This window comes from Heptranchias perlo, chromosome 41 (assembly GCF_035084215.1).
Source record: "Heptranchias perlo isolate sHepPer1 chromosome 41, sHepPer1.hap1, whole genome shotgun sequence".
In the NCBI taxonomy this organism is placed as follows: domain Eukaryota; kingdom Metazoa; phylum Chordata; class Chondrichthyes; order Hexanchiformes; family Hexanchidae; genus Heptranchias; species Heptranchias perlo.
The window spans coordinates 2918737-2939865 of record NC_090365.1 but is presented as its reverse complement, the minus strand read 5'-3'; the positions used below and the strand labels follow the sequence as shown (position 1 = coordinate 2939865).

The following is a 21129-nucleotide window of genomic DNA, read 5'->3' as shown; positions in this document are numbered from 1 at the left end:
ATAGGGAATTCAGGAGAAACTTCTTTACTCAAAGAGTGGTGAGAATGTGGAACTCGCTCCCACAAGGAGTAGTTGAGGCGAATAGTGTAGATGCATTTAAGGGAAAGCTACATAAGTACATGAGGGAGAAAGGAATAGAAGGATATGCTGATAGGGTGAGATGAAGTAGGGAGGGAGGAGGCTCGTCTGGAGTATAAACACCAGCATAGACCAGTTGGGCCGAATGGCCCTTTTCTGTGCTGTACATTCGATGTAATCTGGGAGCTCTCTGGTCTCTTGTAGCTCAGTGTCACACTGGGATAGGAAGCAATCTAATGTCTGTATTTTTACAAAGGGGGACAAATCTAACCCAGGTAACTCCAGCTCCGTTAGGGACCTGCGGAGGACAGCAAGGCTCATCACTGTTAACATCCAAACACTGGAGGAGCATTTAAAAAGTGCATCCTTACACTCTGGTGTGGTGACAGGGTAAAAGAAAAAGACTTGCATTTATATAGCGCCTTTCACGACCTCAGGACGTCCCAAAGTGCTTTACAGCCAATGAAGTACTTTTGAACTGCAGTCACTGTTACAACGTAGGAAAGGCAGCAGCCAATTTGCGCACAGCAAGATCCCACAAACAGCAACGAGATAATGACCAGATAATCTTTTTTTTTGTGACGTTGGTTGAGAGATGAATATTGGTCAGGACACCCGGGAGAACTCTGCTGCTGTTCTTCGAAATAGCGCTGTGGGGTTGTATAGGAGAGAGAAAATAAAACAATTAATATTAAAGATGCTGGTGGCAGATCAAGACATTTCACAAATAATGGCAGCAGCGTAGAGGGCCTGATCTGGCCAACCGGCCACTCTGGTTACCAGTGAACAGATATTTCACTCAACAAGAGCGACATGCAAATGAGGGGTACACACAGGCTATTCGTAAGCTTATAGGGCCACAAACCAGCCAGCCCCAGGAAACCAGCTGTCTCTGGAGACCAAAGGTCTGAGTACAGACCACAATAGAGCTTTGCCCCCCACCCCTCCCTGACGCCGGGAGCTGAAGTTTCTCTGGCTCAATTTTTAGTCTGTGCCGAATCACCAGATCTCCGCTGGGGGTGGCAATAGGGGTTTGGCAATTGGCCTGAGCACCCTGAGCTAGGAAAGGGAGGGATGTAGTCAGCCAGGGCTCCTACTTCCGATTACTATTCAGTGACCCCAGCTGAAAAGAGCGTGGTTGCGGGTGAGGACAGGTTTGGGCTCGGATGTGGTGCCCCCCACAGTCAAATAACTCGCCTACACTCAAGCCGAGGTTTTCTGCCCGGTGTCGTCTTAACAATGCCACTGGCCACATTCATTAAAACAAAGCCGATCGGAAAATCAGGGGCCTTACGTCCAGGCTCACAACGGGGCCTGCAGGTACCTGAATGAGAGTCGGCACCTTTAGGTCGGGAGGGAGAGGGACCTCCAGTGGAGAGGAAGTGGCAACGGTGTGAATTCCAGAACGCGAGCGTCACGACAGGTTTAACAAACTGAAGGAATGCGCATCAGTCTCTGGAAGTTGAACGAATATATAAACCTACATGTTACCACCCACAGAGTCCGGCCTCAGTTTGCACATTTGTGCCTCACACACAGGGAATTTTTAGTTCAATAAACAACTGAGTCAGGCTCCGCTCAAGCTGTCGCTAATCTCAGTGGGCTTGAATCACACGGTGATCTTCAAACGGTGAGGGGTCTGCGCGGGAGGGATTGTGAACGTTAACACACGACCGTAACCCCCAAGTTGCAACGAGGGAATTTATCTGCAGCCAGGACGTGATGTTAGCTAAACTTAATAATAACGGGGACTCTTCCCCGAGCTGCCGATCTAGCGGGCCGGTGTGAGAGAGAGAGAGAGAGAGAGAGTGAGAGAGACACAGTCTTGGACGTGGGCCAAATTCTCTAACGATCAGTAGCTTCGAAGGATGTGGGCAGCTGGTCGAGGATTGAAGATTTCCTCAGATGACGCGAAATAGTAAACAATTAGGGCAGGATAAGGATTCCTGCTGTTCATCGCTATCCACCCTCTCCTCTTTATCCCCATTCCCTCCTCCTACCCTGAAGGTGTCAGTCGTGGCTCAGTGGCTAGCACTCTCGCCTCTGAGTCAGAAGGTCGCGGGTCCATATCCCACTCCAGACACCTGAGCACATAATCCAGGCTGACACTCCCAGCGCAGTACTGAGGGAGTGCTGCACTGTCGGAGGTGCTGTCTTTCCGACGAGACATTAAACCGAGGCCCCGTCTGCCCTCTCAGGTTGACGTAAAAGATTCCCACTGCACTATTTGAAAAGCAGGGGCGTTCTCCCTGATGTCCTGGCCAATATTTAGCCCTCAACCAACATCTAAAACAGATTATCTGGTCATTATCATATTGCAGTTTGTGGGATCTTGCTGTGTGACTACACTTCAAAAAGGACTTCACTAGCTGCAAAGCACTTTGGGATGTATAAATGCAAGTCTGTCTTTATTTTTTTTTATCTCTTTCAGGGTTCTGGACAGAAACCAGGCAAGAATGAATATGTAGATCTTACCATACCTCCCGTGGCATTGCTCTCGGATAGAGTCTATACCGGAGCAGGGTTGTGAAATTTAGCTCCTGATCCGGCCTGTCTCTTGCCGTGGGAATTTAGGTTATAAAGAGCTTCCTGCAACTCGCTCAAGTCAGGAAATTAATATTAAATTTCAGGTTCCAGGTCCTTAACTAAATTTGACCTTTGTTTTTGCATCGGCAACAATGTGCAACGTTTAGTGAGTGGCGTCTGTGCACCAGATTATTTACACATCCGATTCTTTCTGGCAATGGTGGAATGATTTGGCTAAGTGTATGAAGTTTATTTGAGGGGAAAAACAACAGGTTTACACAAGATTAAAACTCTGCCTCATCAGGGAAGCTCCAGCCCACACCATCCATGATCCTCATTCCCTTTACTCCATTTTCACAGGCTGGTCTTCTGGCCACATTCCCTCGAATTCTATTCCACGGCCCCTTGGTCTCGCTATTATTCTCTTTAGTTAATTTCCCTGTGGCTCAGCGCATTGTGTAGAGATAAAAGTGCACATCCCCTCCCATGGGGTGACAGGGGGGCGCAGCAGCGTCTGAGGGATTCTGTTATGTGTTGACTTACTAGTTCGATATTCAGGCAGCGCGTCAGTATTTACACAGGGCCCTCAGCAGTGTGTCAAAGTTTGAAAACCAGTGCCCTCGTGTCACTTGGCTCAAACTCCAGACAAAATTTAGGGCAGAATCTAAGAGTTCTGCTGCTGGGTAAAAAGAACGAACTTGCATTTATATAGCGCCTTTCACTGCCTCAGGACGCCCCAAAGCGCATTAGGGCCAATGAAGTACTTTTGAAGTGTAGTCGCTGTTGTAATGTAGGAACCGCAGCAGCCAATTTGTGCACGGCAAGATCCCACAGCGACGAGCTAACGACCAGATCGCCTGTCTTAATGATGTTGGTTGAGGGATAAATATTGGAGGGGACACCGGGAGAACTTGAAGAGGACTAATTTGCAGGGTTATAGGGAAAAGGCTGGGGTGTGGGACTAAATTGGCCATAGCTCCTTCAAAAGAGCCAGCACAGGCGCGACGGGCCAAAGGGCCTCTTTCTGTGCCGCGAGATTCTACGATTCTAACTCCCCTGCTCTTCTTCGAAATAGTGCCAGGGGATCCACCAGAGAGGGTTTATCGTCTCTTCCGAAAGACGGCACCTCCGACCGTGTAGCACTCCCTCAGTACTCACCGGGACCGTCAGCCCGGATTAAGTTCTCAAGTTTCTGGAATGGGGCTTGAATGCATAACCTCTGACTCAGGGGCAAGAGTGCCACTCAATGAGTCATGGCTGACAGCTAAAATTTATCTCAGTAGAAAAACCCTCCCTTGCGACTTACAATGCAATCATTTTTTAAAAAAGCAAACCGCACAGATGACAAAAGGAGGTGAAATAAAATGGATGAAAGCACATCTCTCCCACAGGAATGTGAAGTTAGTTATTTAGCACACAATATCAATCTCTTGCCACACCCTTCACTTTCAAAAGCAGCGGGCAGGATAAACCTGATGTTATAAGCACAATTTTTCAGATCCAAACATGCCCACATTTATATCCAGCTACAACCTGCATTTATATAGCGTCTTTAACATAGCAAAAAATCCCGAGGCGCTTCACAGGAGCGATTATCAAACAAAATTTGACACCGAGCCACATAAGAGATATTAGGACAGGTGACCAAAAGCTTGGTCAAAGAGGTAGGTTTTAAGGAGCATCTTAATGGAGAGAGAGACGGAGAGGTTTAGAGACAGAATTCCAGAGCTTAGGGCCGAGGCAGCTGGAGGCACGGCCGCCAATGGTGGAGCGATTAAAATGGTGAATGTGCAAGAGGCCGGAATTGGAGGAGCGCAGAGATCTCGGAGGGCTGTAAGGCTGGAGGAGGTTTGGGGGGGGTGGGAGTGAGACCAAGGAGAGAATTGAATATCCAGGCCTTGGATTGTCTTCAGACACGTCTCAAGCCGGCAGGAGCAAAGGCATCATTGTTCTAGAGCCCTGGGACGGTGGCCTCAAATTCACCTTTCATACAGTGTCAGTGCCCCACTGTCCTGCAGCATTCAGAGGGGCTCACAGACAGAAAACATGAGTGAAGGGTGGGGGAAGAATTACATGGGTTAGATTTACACGAACCGGCTCTTTGAGTTCAGCGGCTCAGTAAAATATTTTCTGGTGCACGTCTTCCCCCCCACCCCCCCCCCCCAAGACGAGGAAAATCTTCAGACACGTAAGAATGTACAGCATAAAACAGGCCATTCGGCCCAACTGGTCTATGCCGGTGTTTATGCTCCACACGAGCCTCCTCCCTCCCCTCTTCATCTCACCCTATCAGCATATCCTTCTATTCCTTTCTCCCTCATATAAGAACATAAGAAGTAGGAGCAGGAGCAGGCCACATGGCCCCTCGAGCCTGATCCGCCATTCAATCAGATCACGTGTTTATCCAGCTTCCCCTTAAATGCATCTGTGTTATTCGTTTCAACGACTCCTTGTGGGAGCGAGTTCCACATTCTCACCACTCTCTGGGTGAAGAAGTTTCTCTCGGATTCCTTATTGGATTTATTAGTGACTATCTTATATTTATGGCCCCTAGTTCTGGTCTCCCCCCGCAAGTGGAAACATCTTCTCTACGTCTACCCTCATCGTACCCTTTCATAATCTTAAAACACAAAGCAACTCTTTCTTTTCCTTTTCTCTGTTAAAAGGCACTATTAAGTGCAAGTTAGTTGTCGTTGGGACTGAGCTACAGAATGTGTGAACTAATGAGTTCATTCTGTTTGAGCACATAGTTCTCATGGTGTCCTGGCCCCAGTTCTTCTTTCAAACGCCAAAAACAGACTAACTTCTCATTCATCTCAGTTGCTGCGTGTGCAAAACGTCTGACACATAACAACAGTGACTGTCCTTCAACTTAATGCATCTTGAGTGAAGTGGTAAATACCTGGTACGGCGTTTTTTTTGTTAAAAAAAAGCCAGCCCCTCCTTTTCTTTATGTAGCGACACCGTCTCGTAACCGAATCCAAGCTACCATTCTGCGCAGGCGAGCCTAGCCGTCGTGCGGCGTTGAGCTATTCAGCCGTGGAAGGCCTCGCGGCAGAGCCAATGCTGTCTGGCCCCGCCTGGTGCAAGGGGCCGCAGGTCAACGGATACTAACCGAGGTCGGCAAACCCCGTGTGGACAATAGTAGCGGAGGCCGAGGACGGAACCAGGATCTCCTTGGACTGAACCGCTCGGTACCACACCGGGCAGTCGATTCACGGAGGCAGAGGGCGGGTTCTGAGGGCCTGACAGAAGGTTAATGAATATCCCCTGTGACAGCCGCACGTGTCTGAAGATTTTCCTCGTCTTGGGGTGGGGGGGAAAGACGTGCACCAGAAAATATTTCACTGAGCCGCTGAACTCAAAAGAGCCGGTTCGTGTAAATCTGACCCATCGACCTCCAACCAGCTGACGTACGCCAGCGTTGTCGTCACTGGGGTGATTCACACAAAAGGCAAATGTCTGGCCCATTGCCCTGCCGTGCAAATCCGTCTGTGTGTTTTACTCTGTGGCATGTAGCAACCTGGTTTGCAAAGGTTTGTGCTCATATCTGTCAGTGGCTGCTTGATTTAAAATGCAAATCACCAACCTGCATAGCTTTCCTGTGTCACTATCTACTGGCACAGTGGGCAAGACTGAGTGTCAGCAATTGTGAATGTCAGTCTCCAATATAAAATCAATATAGCATTTTTCTTTTAAAAAGTCATCTTTTCTTCACCCTCTCTTTCCGTGGCTGGTCCAGAAGGTTCGCTGGATTGATTCTTGGGATGAGAGGGTTGTCCTATGAGGAGAGATTGAGTAGAATGGACCTATATTCTCTGGAGTTTAGAAGAATGAGAGGTGATCTCATTGAAACATAAGATTCTGAGGGGTAGAGGCTGTTTCCCCTGGCTGGAGAGTGTAGAACTAGGGGGCATAGTCTTAGGATAAAGGGTCGGCCATTTAAGACTGAGATGAGGAGGAATTTCTTCACTCAGGAGGGTGGTGAATCTTTGGAATTCCCTACCCCAGAGGGCTGTGGATGCTCAGTCCTTGAGTATATTAAAGACTGAGATCAATAGATTTTTGGACTCAAGGGATATGGGTATCGGGCAGGAAAGTGGAGTTGAGGTCGAAGATCAGCCATGATCTGATTGAATGGCGGAGCAGGCTCGAGGGGCCGTATGGCCGACTCCTGCTCCTATTTCTTAAATTCTTAGAACAAGGGGGGCACAATCTTAAAATTAGAGCTAGGCCATTCAGGAGTGAAATCAGGAAGCACCTTTTCCACACTAAGGCCAGTGGAAATGTGGAATTCTCTCCCCCAAAAGGCTGTGGATGCTGCGGAGGGTCAATTGTAATTTTCAAGATTGAAATCGACAGATTTCTGTTAGGTAAGGGCGTCAGGGGATGTGGAACAATGGCGGGTAAATGGAGTTGAGGTACAGATCAGCCATGATCTAAATGAATGGCAGAACAGGATCAAGGGGCTGAATGGCCTCCTCCTGCTCCTGTGACTCCACGTGCACCAGCCTGGCCTCCAATACCTGTCCTAAGTGGCCATTCCTGGTTTGAGCGCCCAAAAAACTTTGCAGGGCGAGGGAAGTTTTGGTCGAACTCACTCAAGTCTGTCTGGGCTTATCTAACTTGCCTTCTTACAGCAAAAAACTTGCTTGGATAGAGCACCTTTAAAATTTAAAAAAAAACCCACCCCAAGGAGCTTCACAGATAGAGAGATGGGACTGGGAATGCATGCTGAGCCACGGAGGGAGAGATTCCTGAAACTTTGGTGGGAAAGTCGGGTCTTGAGAAAGTTTTTTAAAGGTAGAGAGAGGTAGAAGGTGCAGGTTGGAATTCCCGAGTCCATTACATAGCTGTACATTCGGCCCAACTGGTCTATCCCGGTGTTTATGCTCCACACGAGCCTGCTCCCTCCCTACTTCATCTCACCCTATCAGCATTTCCTTCTATTCCTTTCTCCCTCATGTTTATCCAGCTTCTCCTTAAATGCATCTACACTATTCACCTCAACCACTCCTTGTGGGAGTGAGTTCCACATTCTCACCACTCTCTGAGTAAAGAAGTTTCTCCTGAATTCCCTATTGGATTTATTAGTGACTGTTTTATATTGATGACCTCTAGTTTTGGTCTCCCCCAAAGTGGAAACATTTTCTCTACGTCTACCCTATCAAACCCTTTCAGAATTTTAAAGACCTCTATCAGGTCACCCCTCAGCCTTCTCTTTTCTAGAGAAAAGAGCCCCAGCCTGTTCAATCATTCCTGATGGGTATAACCTCAGTGTCCTGGTATCATCCTTGTGAATCTTTTTTGCACCCTCTTACAATGCCTCTATAATATGGAGACCAGAACTGTGCACAGTGCTCCAAGTGTGGTCTAACCAAGGTTCTATACAAGTTTAACGTAACTTCTCTGCTTTTCAATTCTATCCCTCTAGAAATGAACTCTAGTGCTTGATTTGTCTTTTTTTGGCCGTATTAACGAACCTGCGTCACTACTTTTAGTGGTGTGAATACGTACCCCTCGATCCCTTGGTTCCTTTATCCCGTTCAGACTCTTATTATCCAAGCAGTGTGTGGCCTCCTTATTCTTCCTACCAAAATGCACCACCTCACACTTATCTATATTGAAATTCATTTGCCAATTGCACACCCGTTCTGCAAGTTTATTAATGTCTTCTTGCATTTTTTCGCATTCTTCCTTTGTGTTAACTACACCCCCACAATTTGGTGTCTTCTGCAAATTTTGAAATTGTACTTGATTCCCAAATCGTTAATGTAAATTGTGAACAGTGGTCCCAGCAGTGATCCCTGTATTGGAATCATTTGTCACAAGTGGGCAATTCACTTCTTTCAAAACTCAGCTCAAACACTGAGGTTATATTACAGGCTCTGGGCTGGAAACTGGGCAAGTCTCACCACATTTGGTCCAACACAACTGTGATTTCAGACAGCTCACAACAATCACCCAGCCACCAGTTCAAAAATCCTCAAGGCAGAATTACAACTACTACTATTCTCTGCGACACAGGACTTACTCTTTCAGAAACTATTTAAACTTCTAAGGATTTGTGAAGGAAACCTTCACCATTGTAGGTTGAGGACTGCAACATAGACATGAAAGGTTACCACCATCAATCGAGATACCAATACCACAGTGTGGTTATGTTATACTTTGCAAAGTAATAGTTGCTTTGTTCAACTGGGGAGAGAAAAAAAAACCTCACAGCACTGATGGTGTGAAATCCCGGACTTGAGACACGTTCACAGTATTAGCATAAAACATATTTCGCCCTACATCAGACAGCATAATGGACCAGAACATCAGAAGCCTTCAAATTAAAATAATCTAAACAAAAGCAAATGGCATGAAAACCCAAGAATGCTGGGTTAACTGATCCCAGCTGGGGAGATGGTTTTTTTGGGGTGGGTTACAATTGGCTTCAAACCACCCCCCCCCCCACAAAGCTGGGGAGCGGCTAATCAACCGGGGTAACCTGTTCTTGATCGCTATGCATTGGCCTCTCCGCCAGAGGCCGCCCGGTTGAGGGCATGACCGTGACGATGCTCCCCACGGTAAAATAGGCCGCGATGCTTTCCATTGCCGAACAGCCCGCCGATTACTAAACCGTGCCCTAAGGTCTTTTTAAGCCTTCAGGAAGAAGGGGGGGGGATAATAAAGCCACAAGTCCCAAGGGGTGCAGGCTTTTTTTTTGGGGGGGGGGGCGTTATAGCCCCAGCCCTAGAGGGGGTGCGAACCCCTCTTGCAGCCCGGAGCGGACGGTGCCTTGCGGGCACTCGCTCAACTGAAGCTCCGGCTCCGGACTCGAATACAATATATATATAAAAACAACAAAAGAAAAGTTTTTAATTTAAAAAAAAGTTTTTGCAGACCTTCCGTTCCGGGCGAGAAACTTTTCCTCCTTCTTCTTCACCTCCTCAAACTTTTCCCCCTTCTTCCCCTCCCCTCCTCAAACTTTTCCCCCTTCTTCCCCTCCCCTCCTCAAACTTTTCCCCCTTCTTCTCCTCCCCTCCTCAAACTTTTCCTCCTTCTTCCCCTCCCCTCCTCAAACTTTTCCTCCTCCTTCCCCTCCTCAAACTTTTCCTCCTTCTTCTCCTCCCCTCCTCAAACTTTTCCTCCTCCTTCACCTCCCCTCCTCAAACTTTTCCTCCTCCTTCCCCTCCTCAAACTTTTCCTCCTTCTTCTCCTCCCCTCCTCAAACTTTTCCTCCTTCTTCTCCTCCCCTCCTCAAACTTTTCCCCCTTCTTCTCCTCCCCTCCTCAAACTTTTCCTCCTCCTTCCCCTCCCCTCCTCAAACTTTTCCTCCTCCTCCTCAAACTTTTCCTCCTTCCCCTCCCCTCCTCAAACTTTTCCTCCTCCTTCCCCTCCTCAAACTTTTCCTCCACACTCTCCGGGCGCAGCCGCCATTGTCCGCTCGCGTCTCCAGGTGAAGCCCCCAGGTGAGCGTCGGGAGGCAGCAGTGCGCAGGCGCGGCGCCGCGGTGCATGCTGGGATTTGTAGTGCTTTCCCGGTGCCAGGACTCCAGCTCCCGGCAGCCCCCGCGGCCCTGGCATTGAATGGACCTGGAGGCTCCAGGAATTAAAGATTAATCTCCTGGACACTGCTGGGAGCAAAACCCCAGGGAGAAAAAAAAAATCACAGTGGCATTAATAAAAATTGTGGGTTTTTTTTCTCATTTTCTTTTCATACTTTAGTTTATTAGTTGCAAAAGTATTGGAGATGGGGGGGGGGGGAGGGAGGAAGGAGAAAAAGGCTGTTTGACTGACAGTCAAGAATCATCCAAACTGGTAATGAAGAGCGTTCGCTTTCCAAATGGCCGTGGGAAGGCTGGGCACTGCGAGGATTGACGTGTCGGGCGACCAATGGCGGAAGCATGGTTGGGACGGGATGGTTGGAGGCTGGAGGTCGTGCGATGGAAGCTCCACCAGAGTTTGCAACCTTAAGCAGGCACCCAATACGGGCAACGCACACAGTACTCGAGCTAAAAATCACGTACGCTCGAGACCGTGGTTGAAACGAACGCCCTGCGCACCACCCCTCCTGGTTACCCAACACCCGTGAACTCTCATCAGGCGCTAACTGGCACCCCATGAGTTCTCACCTTGACCAACATCAAGATCAGACTTCGGTGCCCCACATTCAATCCGTCCATTCCCATTCACAATGTCACAACATGTTGAGTCACACACTAAATGGCTACAATTCATCTAGCAGACTGACACCACGAAACAGAGTAAAACCACAAAACCAGTCTCCATGATGCATTTAGTCTTAGGCAATGCTGCAATGGAATGCACCCCCCCTTTAAATATCTGTAGCCCGCAGTTTGGAATGTGGAATGTGCATTTTCAAACGAGAGTTATCAGGATAGGACTATGGAGGCCATTCTGAAAAGGTTATCATCAGTCTAGTCCTTGACAGCCACATAAATCCTGATAGTGTTTCTCCTGTCTGATAAACGGTACTTTCCTGACTGGGGTTTATGCCTTAATTTGGTAGTAGCCGAGTTTGACACCTGATCCTTTTCCTTGTCACAATCTTTTTTCTCTACTTTTAAAAAAAAAATCGATAAAATTGCGATCAATGTTTTCCCCTCCCTACATCCATTGTGGTTGAAGTTAAAACTCGTCGCGCTGTCTCCCACTCTGTCATCCTTTTCAGGGTCCGAAAACTGTGGAATTCCTTACCTCCCTCAGTCTTTCCTTCCTCCTGCAATTACAGGCTATGTAGCTTCCCATTGCTGATTGAACTACAACTCCCAGAGAGCACTGCAATACATGCCAATGACATCACCAAACTAGCCAAGAAGCATGCGCAGGGAACATCCCAGATGCCGGTGATGGACTGGGGTTGACAATTGTAAACAATTTTACAACACCAAGTTATAGTCCAGCAATTTTATTTTAAATTCCACAAGCTTTCGGAGGCTTCCTCCTTCGTCAGGTGAACGATGTGAAAATGACGAAGGAGGAAGCCTCCGAAAGCTTGTGAATTTAAAATAAAATTGCTGGACTATAACTTGGTGTTGTAAAATTGTTTACAAACATCCCAGAAGCATTTACCATTGGATAAAATAGCCAAGTGTTAAGAATGGGGGGGGGGGGGGGGGTGAGAAAGGAGCCAAGACCAGAGCCAAAGGTTCAAGGTTCAACTCCTGGTTTGTGCTCATCTCAAGTGCGCTAGCAAGTACGGGTTTCATAGTCTACCTCCATTTACTTTGGATATTCCGATCCACCCCTGGTCCAACCAGGAGAGCAGAAATCTCATTAAACAGAATCCCAAGTGAGCTTCCCCACCCCTCCCCGGTCAAAATTCAGACAGGCTTCTTCAGGAACTAAAGATGATAGGAATGAATGAATAAATCCTATCCAAAGGGCTTCACAGCCTATAGAATTATTTATGAGGCGTAGTTACTTGTGTCTTTTAGGTAAAGGCAGCAATCGATTGATGCAGAACCAAGTCTAACAAACAAGAAGAAATCATAGAATCATAAAGGTTACAGCATGGAAGGAGGCCATTTGGCCCGTCGAGTCCGCGCCGGCTCTATGCAAGAGCAATCCAGCTAATCCCATTCCCCCGCCCTATCCCCGTAGCCCTGCAACTTTTTTCCTTTCACGTACTTATCCAGTTCCCTTTTGAAGATGATTGAATCTGTCTCCATCACTCCCTCGGGCAGTGCATTCCAGATCCTAACCACTTGCTGTGTAAAAAAGTTTTTCCTCATGTCACCTTTGGGTCTTTTGCCAATCACCTTAAATCTATGTCCTCTGGTTCTTGACCCTTCCGCCAATGGGAACAGTTTCTCTCTATCTACTCTGTCTAGACCCTTAATGATTTTGAACACCTCTATCAAATCGCCTTGCAACCGTCTCTGTTCCAAAGAGAACAACCCCAGCTTCTCCAGTCTATCCACGTAACTAAAGTCCCTCATCCCTGGAATCATTCTAGTAAATCTCTTCTGCACCCAGTTTAAGGCCTTCACATCTTTCCTGAAGTGCGTTGCCCAGAACTGGACACAATACTCCAGTTGTGGCCGAACCAGTGTTTTATAAAGGTTCATCATGACTTCCATACTTTTGTACTCTATGCCTCTATTTATAAAGCCCAGGATCCCATGTGCTTTTTTTAAACCGCTTTCTCAATCTGCCCTGCCACCTTCAATGATTTGTGCACATATACCCCCAGATCTCTCTGTTCCTCCACCCTTTTTAGAGTTGTGACCAGCTAATCTGCTTTTGGTGGCATTAGTGGAGGGGGAAATATTGGCCAGAACATCAGGAGAGCTCCCTGCTCTATGAATAGTGCCATGGGATCTTTTATATCCACCTGAACGGGGCACCTCTGACAATGCATCATTCCTCAGTACTACACTGCAATGTCAGCCTAGAGAATGCCATGGAAATAAAGTCGTAGTTGGGGCTCAGGAGGATGTCGAGATGCACACAGAGTGAACGACCTCAATCTGGGGGGAAAAAAAAATTGAGGGAAAATGTACAGGAAGACCTTTCATTATCAGAACAAAGAAAGAAAGAACTTGTATTTATTAGCTCCTTTCACAACCTCATGACATCCCAAAGCGCTTTACAGCCAATTGAGTACTTTTTGGAAGTGTAGTCACTGTTGTAATGTAGGAAACGTGGCAGCCAATTTGCGCACAGCAAGATCCCGCAAACAGCAATGAGATAATGACCAGATAATATGCTTTAGTGGGATAAATACTGGCCAGGACACCGGGGAGGTCTCCCCTGCTCTTCTTCGAAATAGTGGCCGCGGGATCTTTTACATCAACCCGAGGGGGCAGACGGGGCCTCGGTTTAACATCTCATCTGAAAGACAGCAGCACCTCCCTTACTACTGCACTGTTCAGAGTCTCCAGAGTGGGACTTAAACCCACAACCTTCCGATTCAGAGGCGAGGGCGCTACCCACTGTGCCACAGCCAAACACTCCACAACTCTTGGGCAAGAACTACACGTCAACACTACGTAGCACACGTTAATTTTTAACTAATCTTTTAGACCCATCACACGGTCATAGAGCAATTGTGTGTGATGTGTGGATAGTTGGGCATTTAAAAGTTTATTGATTGTAGGAGGAAGGGAAGATCGAGGGGAGATTGCGTTCTGCAGTTTCAGGGCCACAGGGAAGAATGAGTTAAGAGTAACAGATTTGTGTGGATCAAACAGGCACATTCCTGTCATGACAAAACCACAGCTGGCAGACCGAGAGATGGGTGCAGTCACTCCCCCTACTTTAGCTGCTGGCTCCCGATACTCGGGCCAAGGCTGAAGCACAACTCAGATTCCAGATCAGATACCAAACTCCAGCCCCCCCTCCCAAACCTGCCAATGCAGAAAATCTGAAATGAAATCAAAAAAAAATATGGAAAAATACACGGCAACAAGTTAGCGTCTGAAAGAGGAGGCAAGTTAACATTTCCGGGGAAAGGGAGACCCCATAATAACTGGAGAAGGGGGAATTCAGTCAGGGTTCGCCATTTTTGATCACTGTCCAGCGGAAAGTTTGCGTGAGATGTCAAATTAGGACAAGATAGGGTGCGGGTGTGATGCCTTACAAGGTTGAATAACTCACCAACAGTCACCGCTTCTGCTCTCACACGAAGAATGGCCAGTTGGGCGGGGTAAGAGGGAGCCAGCAGTACGGTATCCCAACAAGAATCAGTACCGTCAGAAGAGAAAATTTAAAATGGTTATAAAGTGTCAACATCGATCAAATCCACAAAGATAATCACTGTCCTGTTCAAAAAGAGCCACAAGCCTGTCCTGATGGATGGAATGCAGTACTGCAATGCATTCACACAATAGTACTGCTGCAGACTGCACATGTGGAGCATAAACACTGGCACAGATCAGTTGGTCCCAGTGGCTCATGTCTGCGCTATAAATTCTATGTAAAAGTTGTAGTTGTAAATCTGATTCCGGAGCAGAACGAGTCTCTGCTTGGCTCCGGAGTCAGGCTGGTCCATGCCCCGATTCGCACTGAAACTTTAACATTGGTATGAAGTGACACCAATTATAATATAAATGCAACCTAAACCTCTGTTTATTTAAAACAAAATACGTTTGTAGGTGAAACTGTTTTTAGCTGCTCTTCATTCCAACAGCTAAAAAACAAGTACTCAGTACTGCACTGGAGTATCAGCCTATATTTTGTGCTCAAGTCTCTGGCGTGGGTCCTGAACTCAGAAACGAGAGGGTTACCCACTTAGCCACGGCTAAATCCTCCTGACCAAATTTAGCGGCCTCCCCTCACCAGTTTTCCCACGTCTCCTGGACTCTGGTTGGGCTATGGGTTACATTTGCATTTTATTAAATGGACTCTGCTTAAAGTACGAGTCTAGGCACTGAGCCAGTGGGCTATCCGACCATGGGGTTATGCACCAACCAAGCTTGAATTTGTCATCCTTTGACTCATGAACTTTCTCATAAGGGTTACTGGATAGCAGGAAGCCTAAGCTGGTACCCTACCCCCCCACATAGCTCAGGGGCATCGAGAACAATTACAGCACCCCTACTGATGCCCTCGACTGAGATAACTCAACACAACTTGCATTTATACAGTGCCTTAAACGTCCCAACACAGACCATGGATCGAACCTGGGGCCCACCTGGTTTGTACAGCTCAGCAACACACTGAATAAGGCAGGTGCCTTATTATGTATGGCCTGAGAGCACGGAATCATACAGCACAGGAGACCATTTGGCCCATCGTGCCTGTGCCGGCTCTTTGAAAGAGTTATCCAGTTAGTCCTACTCCCCCATTCTTTCCTCGATAGCCCTGCAAATTTTTCCCTTTCAAGTTTATATCCAAATCCCTTTTGTTCACCTCCCTTTCAGGCAGCGCATTCCAGATCATAGCAACTCACTGTGAAATTCTCATCTCCCCTCTGGTTCTTTTGCCAATTTCCTTAAATCTGTGTCCTCTGGTTACCGACCCTCCTGCTAGTGGAAAGTTCCTTATTTACTCCATCAAAACCCTTCATGATTTTGAACACCTATTAAATCCCTCCTTAAGTACCTCTGCTCTATGGCGAACAATCCCAGTTTCTCTAGTCTCACCATGTGACTGATGTCCCTCGTCCCTGGTACCATGTGATTATAGTTAACCTACGTGACATGTATGACGATGTCGCCAGGATTTTAACATTTATACACAGAATTTACAGCACAGAAACAGGCCATTCTGCCCAACTGGTCTATGCCGGTGTTTATGCTCCACACGAGCCTCCTCCCTCCCAACTTCATCTCATCCTATCAGCATATCCTTCTATTCCTTTCTCCCTCATGTATTTATTTAGCTTCCCCTTAAATGCATCTACACTATTCACCTCAACTACTCCATGTGGTAGCAAGTTCCACATTCCAACCACTCTCTGGGTAAAGAAGTTTCTCCTGAATTCCTTATTGGATTTATTAGTTACTATTTTATATTTCTGAGCCCTAGTTTTGGACTCCCCTTCAAGTGGGATTTACATAGCAGCCGATTTAATGAGGCGTCTGATTTTCAATTGGATTCAATCCTTCAGTGAGCAGGTTTTTGCTGTGTTAGGAGCAGACAGTAGACTGTACAATTATTTCGAGAATGGGCTCTGCATCACGTTGCCTAGAATAACTATGTCCAGTGGAAGATGTTTGAAAGAACTGTTGAGATTTTAGGGTGTTGCCAATACGTTGACACTAAGTGATGTTACGAGCTTATTAACAATAGAGGCCAAAGATTTTCTGGGAACCAGTTTAAAAATCATCGACAAACTTGTTAAATGATTGGGATTAAAGTTGGACCAGTTGTATACCCAACTGCAGCGTGCTACAATCAGCTCTCGCTTCGCGCTGTTCAGTCATCAATCAGCTGCTCTGACACTGAGCACAATTTCCCCCACACACAACCTTTAGGTTACATTTCCCTTCGGCTAACTCCAGAGAGAAGGGTATCTTCATCCTCTAGTGTTGCATTTGGACCTAAGGCCCCCCGAGATGAAGGCGCAGTGTCCTGACCCACCGAACCTGTCCACGCGATACATTCCACAAGGTCTCGGCCAACACAAGTTCCTTGCAATCTGTTTGTTTATTCAACATATTGCTGCCTCTTGGCAAATACAGTCTTAAGAATTTGCAAGCCTTCAAACACCACAATGCACAGTCATTAAATATAATTCAGAATTCTAACATTTGAATAAATTTTTATTTGACAGTGACATTATGATGGCAAACACGTACAATTATAAAACTCTTGTGCCTAAACTGAGCACCAGGTCGTCAAGTCTCCCCCCGCCCCCCCTTTTGTTTCAAACTCAACATCAAACTGCGAGCAGGCTTGAAGTCTACAAGACACACGATGCCTATGGGGCTCTTGCCCGTAGATCAGACATGGTCTTGGAACTAGGGAGTGTCAAGGTCACGAAATACCAAGCTATCGAGGAGGGGAGAGAAACAAAGAAATCTATCTCACACTGCGTCAGCCTTTACTCCCTCGGCAGGAAAAGCCACCGTTGCAGGCTTGTAACGGCCAAAGTGCTTCCCAGAGGTGCGGAAAATTCCAGGGGGGAAAACGGTCATGGAATTGTTACCTTGTAGGACTTCCTAGAGGCTCTGAACGATTGTCACATTCCCCATTGGAGCAGGCCTCTCATTCTCTCCTCTTGTATAGAAGTCAATACAACATGGGCGTACGGATCATGGGAATTTACCCTGGAAGATTCACAAGGAATATTAACGGTGGGAAGAACTAGGAGCATTTTGGTAAAAATAACTTGGGGAGGGAGGGGGTAAGAAATTACAAATATTGGATGTTAAGTGAAGAAATTTAAACTCAGTTGATGAATATCCACGATCCTCCCCCTGAAATAGGCGTACATTCCAAGATCAGGGTTTTCCCCAGTGCACCTCCTGCTAGTTTATAGACTGAATGTGCTCCCAGTGCCTTAGATGCTGGGATGAGATTGCCCAAACCTTCCTTACCCCATTTACTTCCGTCACTTTTAGTTTTAATAAATTTTCGAAACCGTTAAAAAGTTCTGAAAAGCATTTTCTTTGCCAGTTACAGATGGCAGAGTAATCGTAAAGTAGGAAACACATCCCTCAGTTACTGATCTCGGGTGGGAGACTTCTATTCACCAAGGCTGAACTAACTTGGCTGCGCAGGAACAAACAGCCAGCACCAACCAATGTATGATTTGAAATCTAAACAAAACTCCTCCCTTCGCGCCCCTCTAACTTTCTCCCCATCCTTCCCGTGGGCATTCACAGTGTACGTACCGGCAGCAGGGGCTAATGGGATTGTGCTGAAGTGCGAGCCAGGCAGCGAATGTCCAGTAGGCTATTCAACTGCATAAGGCTCTTTAAAATTTCTTCTGTTGGCAGTGTCCGTTCTAGTGAATGTGAAGCTGCAGGGACCTTCACGTGTACACATTAAGAAAACTTGCATTTATATAGCGCCTTTCACATCCGCGGGACGTCCCAAAGTGCTTCTCGGGCAATGAATTACTTTGAAGCTTTAGGTGACAAGCCAATTTGCGCACAGCAAGGTCCCAAAACAACAATGAGATGAATGACCAGATAATGTTTTTTTTAAAAAGTGGTGTTGGTTGAGGGGTGAATATTGGCCAGGACACCGGGGAAAATTCCCAGCTCTTCAGACAGTGCCATGGGACCTTGTATGTTCATCTGAACAGGTTTAACATCTCAACCGGAAAGCTGGCTATTACAGGAATTGAATATCCATAAGAAAAGCTGGAATAAAACGCTAGCCTGTCTGTTACCAAACATCCTTTGGTAAACTTACTTTAGTCACCAGTTATGATGTACTTCTTAATTAAATATATCAGGAACTAGAAATGCCAACTCTAAACTTTCACTCAGGGCGTTCTGCTGAAGATTAAAAAGGAACCCCATTGTGCAAGGGTGGCCTCTGCTGAAAGGACCATTCGCACATTTTAATTACAGGAACTGCAGTAGGAATCAGTGTGGAGAACAGCCAGGAGACACCAGAAGGGCAAGTTGGGTTTTGACAACCTCGAAAGGAGTGAGAGACCAGCTGTTTTCTGCAGTGGAGAAGATTGGGCCGGGGGGGGGGGGTGGAGAAAGAGAAGAGGGAGGATAGAATCGCATCCCAAGACAATAAATAATGGAGCCACCCCCCACCCCCATCAAAATTCAGAGACTTCGCCCTCTGGAGAAACCTCGACTGTTCACCCTTGAAGAGAGGTGATGGGATAGAAACGATAAATTGAACACAACGTCAAACTAAACTGTGTAAATAGGGCAAGGGGGCACGGTCAAATTAACAGAAGGCAAATTTGGAATGGACATCAGTAAGTTCTTCACGCACAGTGACCAACACATGGAATGGAGTAGGGTAAGGTAGGGTAGCAGAGGCAATAGCTATGGAACTGTTGGAGAAACAGCTGGATGCTGGGATGGGGGGAAACTGTGGATGAGCCTGGATGGGCCAAATGACCCTCCCCATTCATCCGTAGGGATCTTGTGATCTGCTAACTCAAAACATTAATTCCCTATCAATGCACAGAATTAATGATACTGGAACTTTATATTAAAGCAGCATTTCCCATTTGGTCTGGGCCCAAGTCTCCTAATGGTGATGCGTAAATGCGCTGTCCAGCGTGGCACTGGACTGTTAAGAGAGCAGGATGGCTCGATGTTTGACTCCTGCTCTGTACTGTAGTAGCTGATTGTGCACAAATTGGCTGCCATGTTTCCTACACTACAACTGACTACACTTCAAAAATAATTAATTGGCTGTAAAGCACTTTGGGACGTCCTGAGGTTGTGAAAGGCGCTATATAAATGCAAGTTCTCTTTCTTTCTTAGATGGTCTCTCTCACGAGTGTCGTCTGATAAACAACGCAACCTCAGCTGCACAACTCTTAATCTGCACTGACAAGGGTGCAGTAATGCAATGGTTCTATCCCCAATCCTCTTCCTTCCCCCTACTCCTACCCCAAAAAAAAATCAGCATTTTGCCACTGGATAAAACGCGCTGCTTTCATTGTTCATTAATGCAGCTCTTCGCCTTCTCAAACTGCAGGTTTCTCATGCCACAAATAGATTTAACTAGAACTGACATGCTGTTTGTCAGCTGTTTACAGGTGTGTAGCTCCGGAGCCAAAAATTGTTGCTCCCATTAATTTGCATATATCTCACATTGCGAACAGCAACAGGTTCTGATTTAGGATTGATCCGCCAATCGGGCAGCAGCGTCAAGAACAGCCCAGTCGAAACCCCCGCGCCCATGTAATCGAAACAGGGCAGTGAGTAAGAAATATAAACGCAGATAGAAACCAAACTGCGTGGGAGCCAAGGGTTGGACTGCCGAGGCTCACTGATGACAGTTTGAACAACCCAGGGCAGGGAGGGTACACGGAGGAGTTGCAACCTATTCCAACACTCGTGCTACCAAGTTTCTTTCCCCGTGTAAAACCACTGTGCATCTCAATTAACTAAGTGTTCTATTATATTTTCGGACCTTGTCATTTGTTTATGGAACGTTAGGGGGTCCAGTTTTTGGGGGGGGGGGGGGGGGGGGGGGAAGAGGGAATGGAAGAGCAGAATCAGGAAAAAGAGAACACCATTGCTACCCTGCTCAATCAACCAATTAGTGGAATAGGACCGACTTTACATTCTTTCATCGCCTGCCCTCCTCCATGCGTGAAGGTGGTAAGGGCTGAAAACAATTACTGGGCTGGACATCGTGGTGGGGGAGCGGGCGAGGGGGAGATGAAGAGAAAGAGAGAGAGAGAAACCGCAGCAGGTAAGGAAATTAAATTAATTTATTCTGCACAGTCTAACCGGTGTAGATATTAAGAATTTGATCTGAAACCATGCTTGCAGTGCACGCATGTACGTGTAGGCATCATGTGCCAGAGACAGCACACGAGTCACCCGTTTAACCGGGATGCGAGTGTGATTTATACTCTACGCACGAGGGGGACCCTGCAATTCACGGAACACAAGTCAGCGAGGGCCGTGGTATTGGGAAGGCGGGAGACTTGGTTCAGAGATGGCAGAGCTAGTGAGGAAGATTAAATTAAACCCTGACACCCCCGTGGGAGGGGTTGTTGTCCAAACCAGACGCTCGGATGCTACATCATCCCCATCTGCAGTAGCGAGTTAGCGTACGCCATCGGTTTAACGTTCGGGTGAGGCTGGAAGAGAAAAACACGTGCGTTACTTGGTAAAACCTTCCCAACACGCACCCCCGCACTACCAACCTCCAGGAGTCGAAATTGTGCAACTTCTCATCTCCTTCAGTATTCCCACCCTCGTTTAGGCTTTTAAAACCCAAACTCGGTGTCGCTTAATCACTGCATCTCAATGTACCACATGTCTCCTCTCTTGCCCGCGGTCCTTTACTGTGTCTCTGGCCCGCCACCTAGTTTCCTCCCATGAAAACCCTGTGGCAGGTCACCCAACCTCAATCCCTGTACCCCCCACCCCCCTTCCTCTTTCCCCACATTACAAACTGATTTCCC

At 47.0% G+C, this 21129-nt stretch overlaps 2 protein-coding genes across 3 annotated transcripts in view; both read right to left on the bottom strand.

Annotated features, from left to right (window-relative positions):
• The window catches only part of ppp1r13l (protein phosphatase 1, regulatory subunit 13 like), a 40687-nt gene extending 26245 nt beyond the window's left edge, over nucleotides 1-14442 (bottom strand). The window contains exon 1 of one of the 2 annotated variants that reach the window (XM_067974892.1): nucleotides 14214-14442. The gene's annotated coding sequence lies outside the window, so the exon portion shown is untranslated. Of the gene's footprint in view, nucleotides 1-9494; nucleotides 9585-14213 lie in introns of those variants that run through there. The other variant, XM_067974891.1, reaches the window with a different exon arrangement.
• Nucleotides 14443-16687: 2245 nt separating this feature from the next.
• Nucleotides 16688-21129, bottom strand: part of ppp5c (protein phosphatase 5, catalytic subunit) — a 30269-nt gene continuing 25827 nt past the window's right edge. The window contains exon 13 of the mRNA XM_067974889.1: nucleotides 16688-20802. Within this exon, the coding sequence (XP_067830990.1) occupies nucleotides 20740-20802 (63 nt within the window). The 3' untranslated portion in view covers nucleotides 16688-20739. The remainder of the gene's footprint in view (nucleotides 20803-21129) is intronic.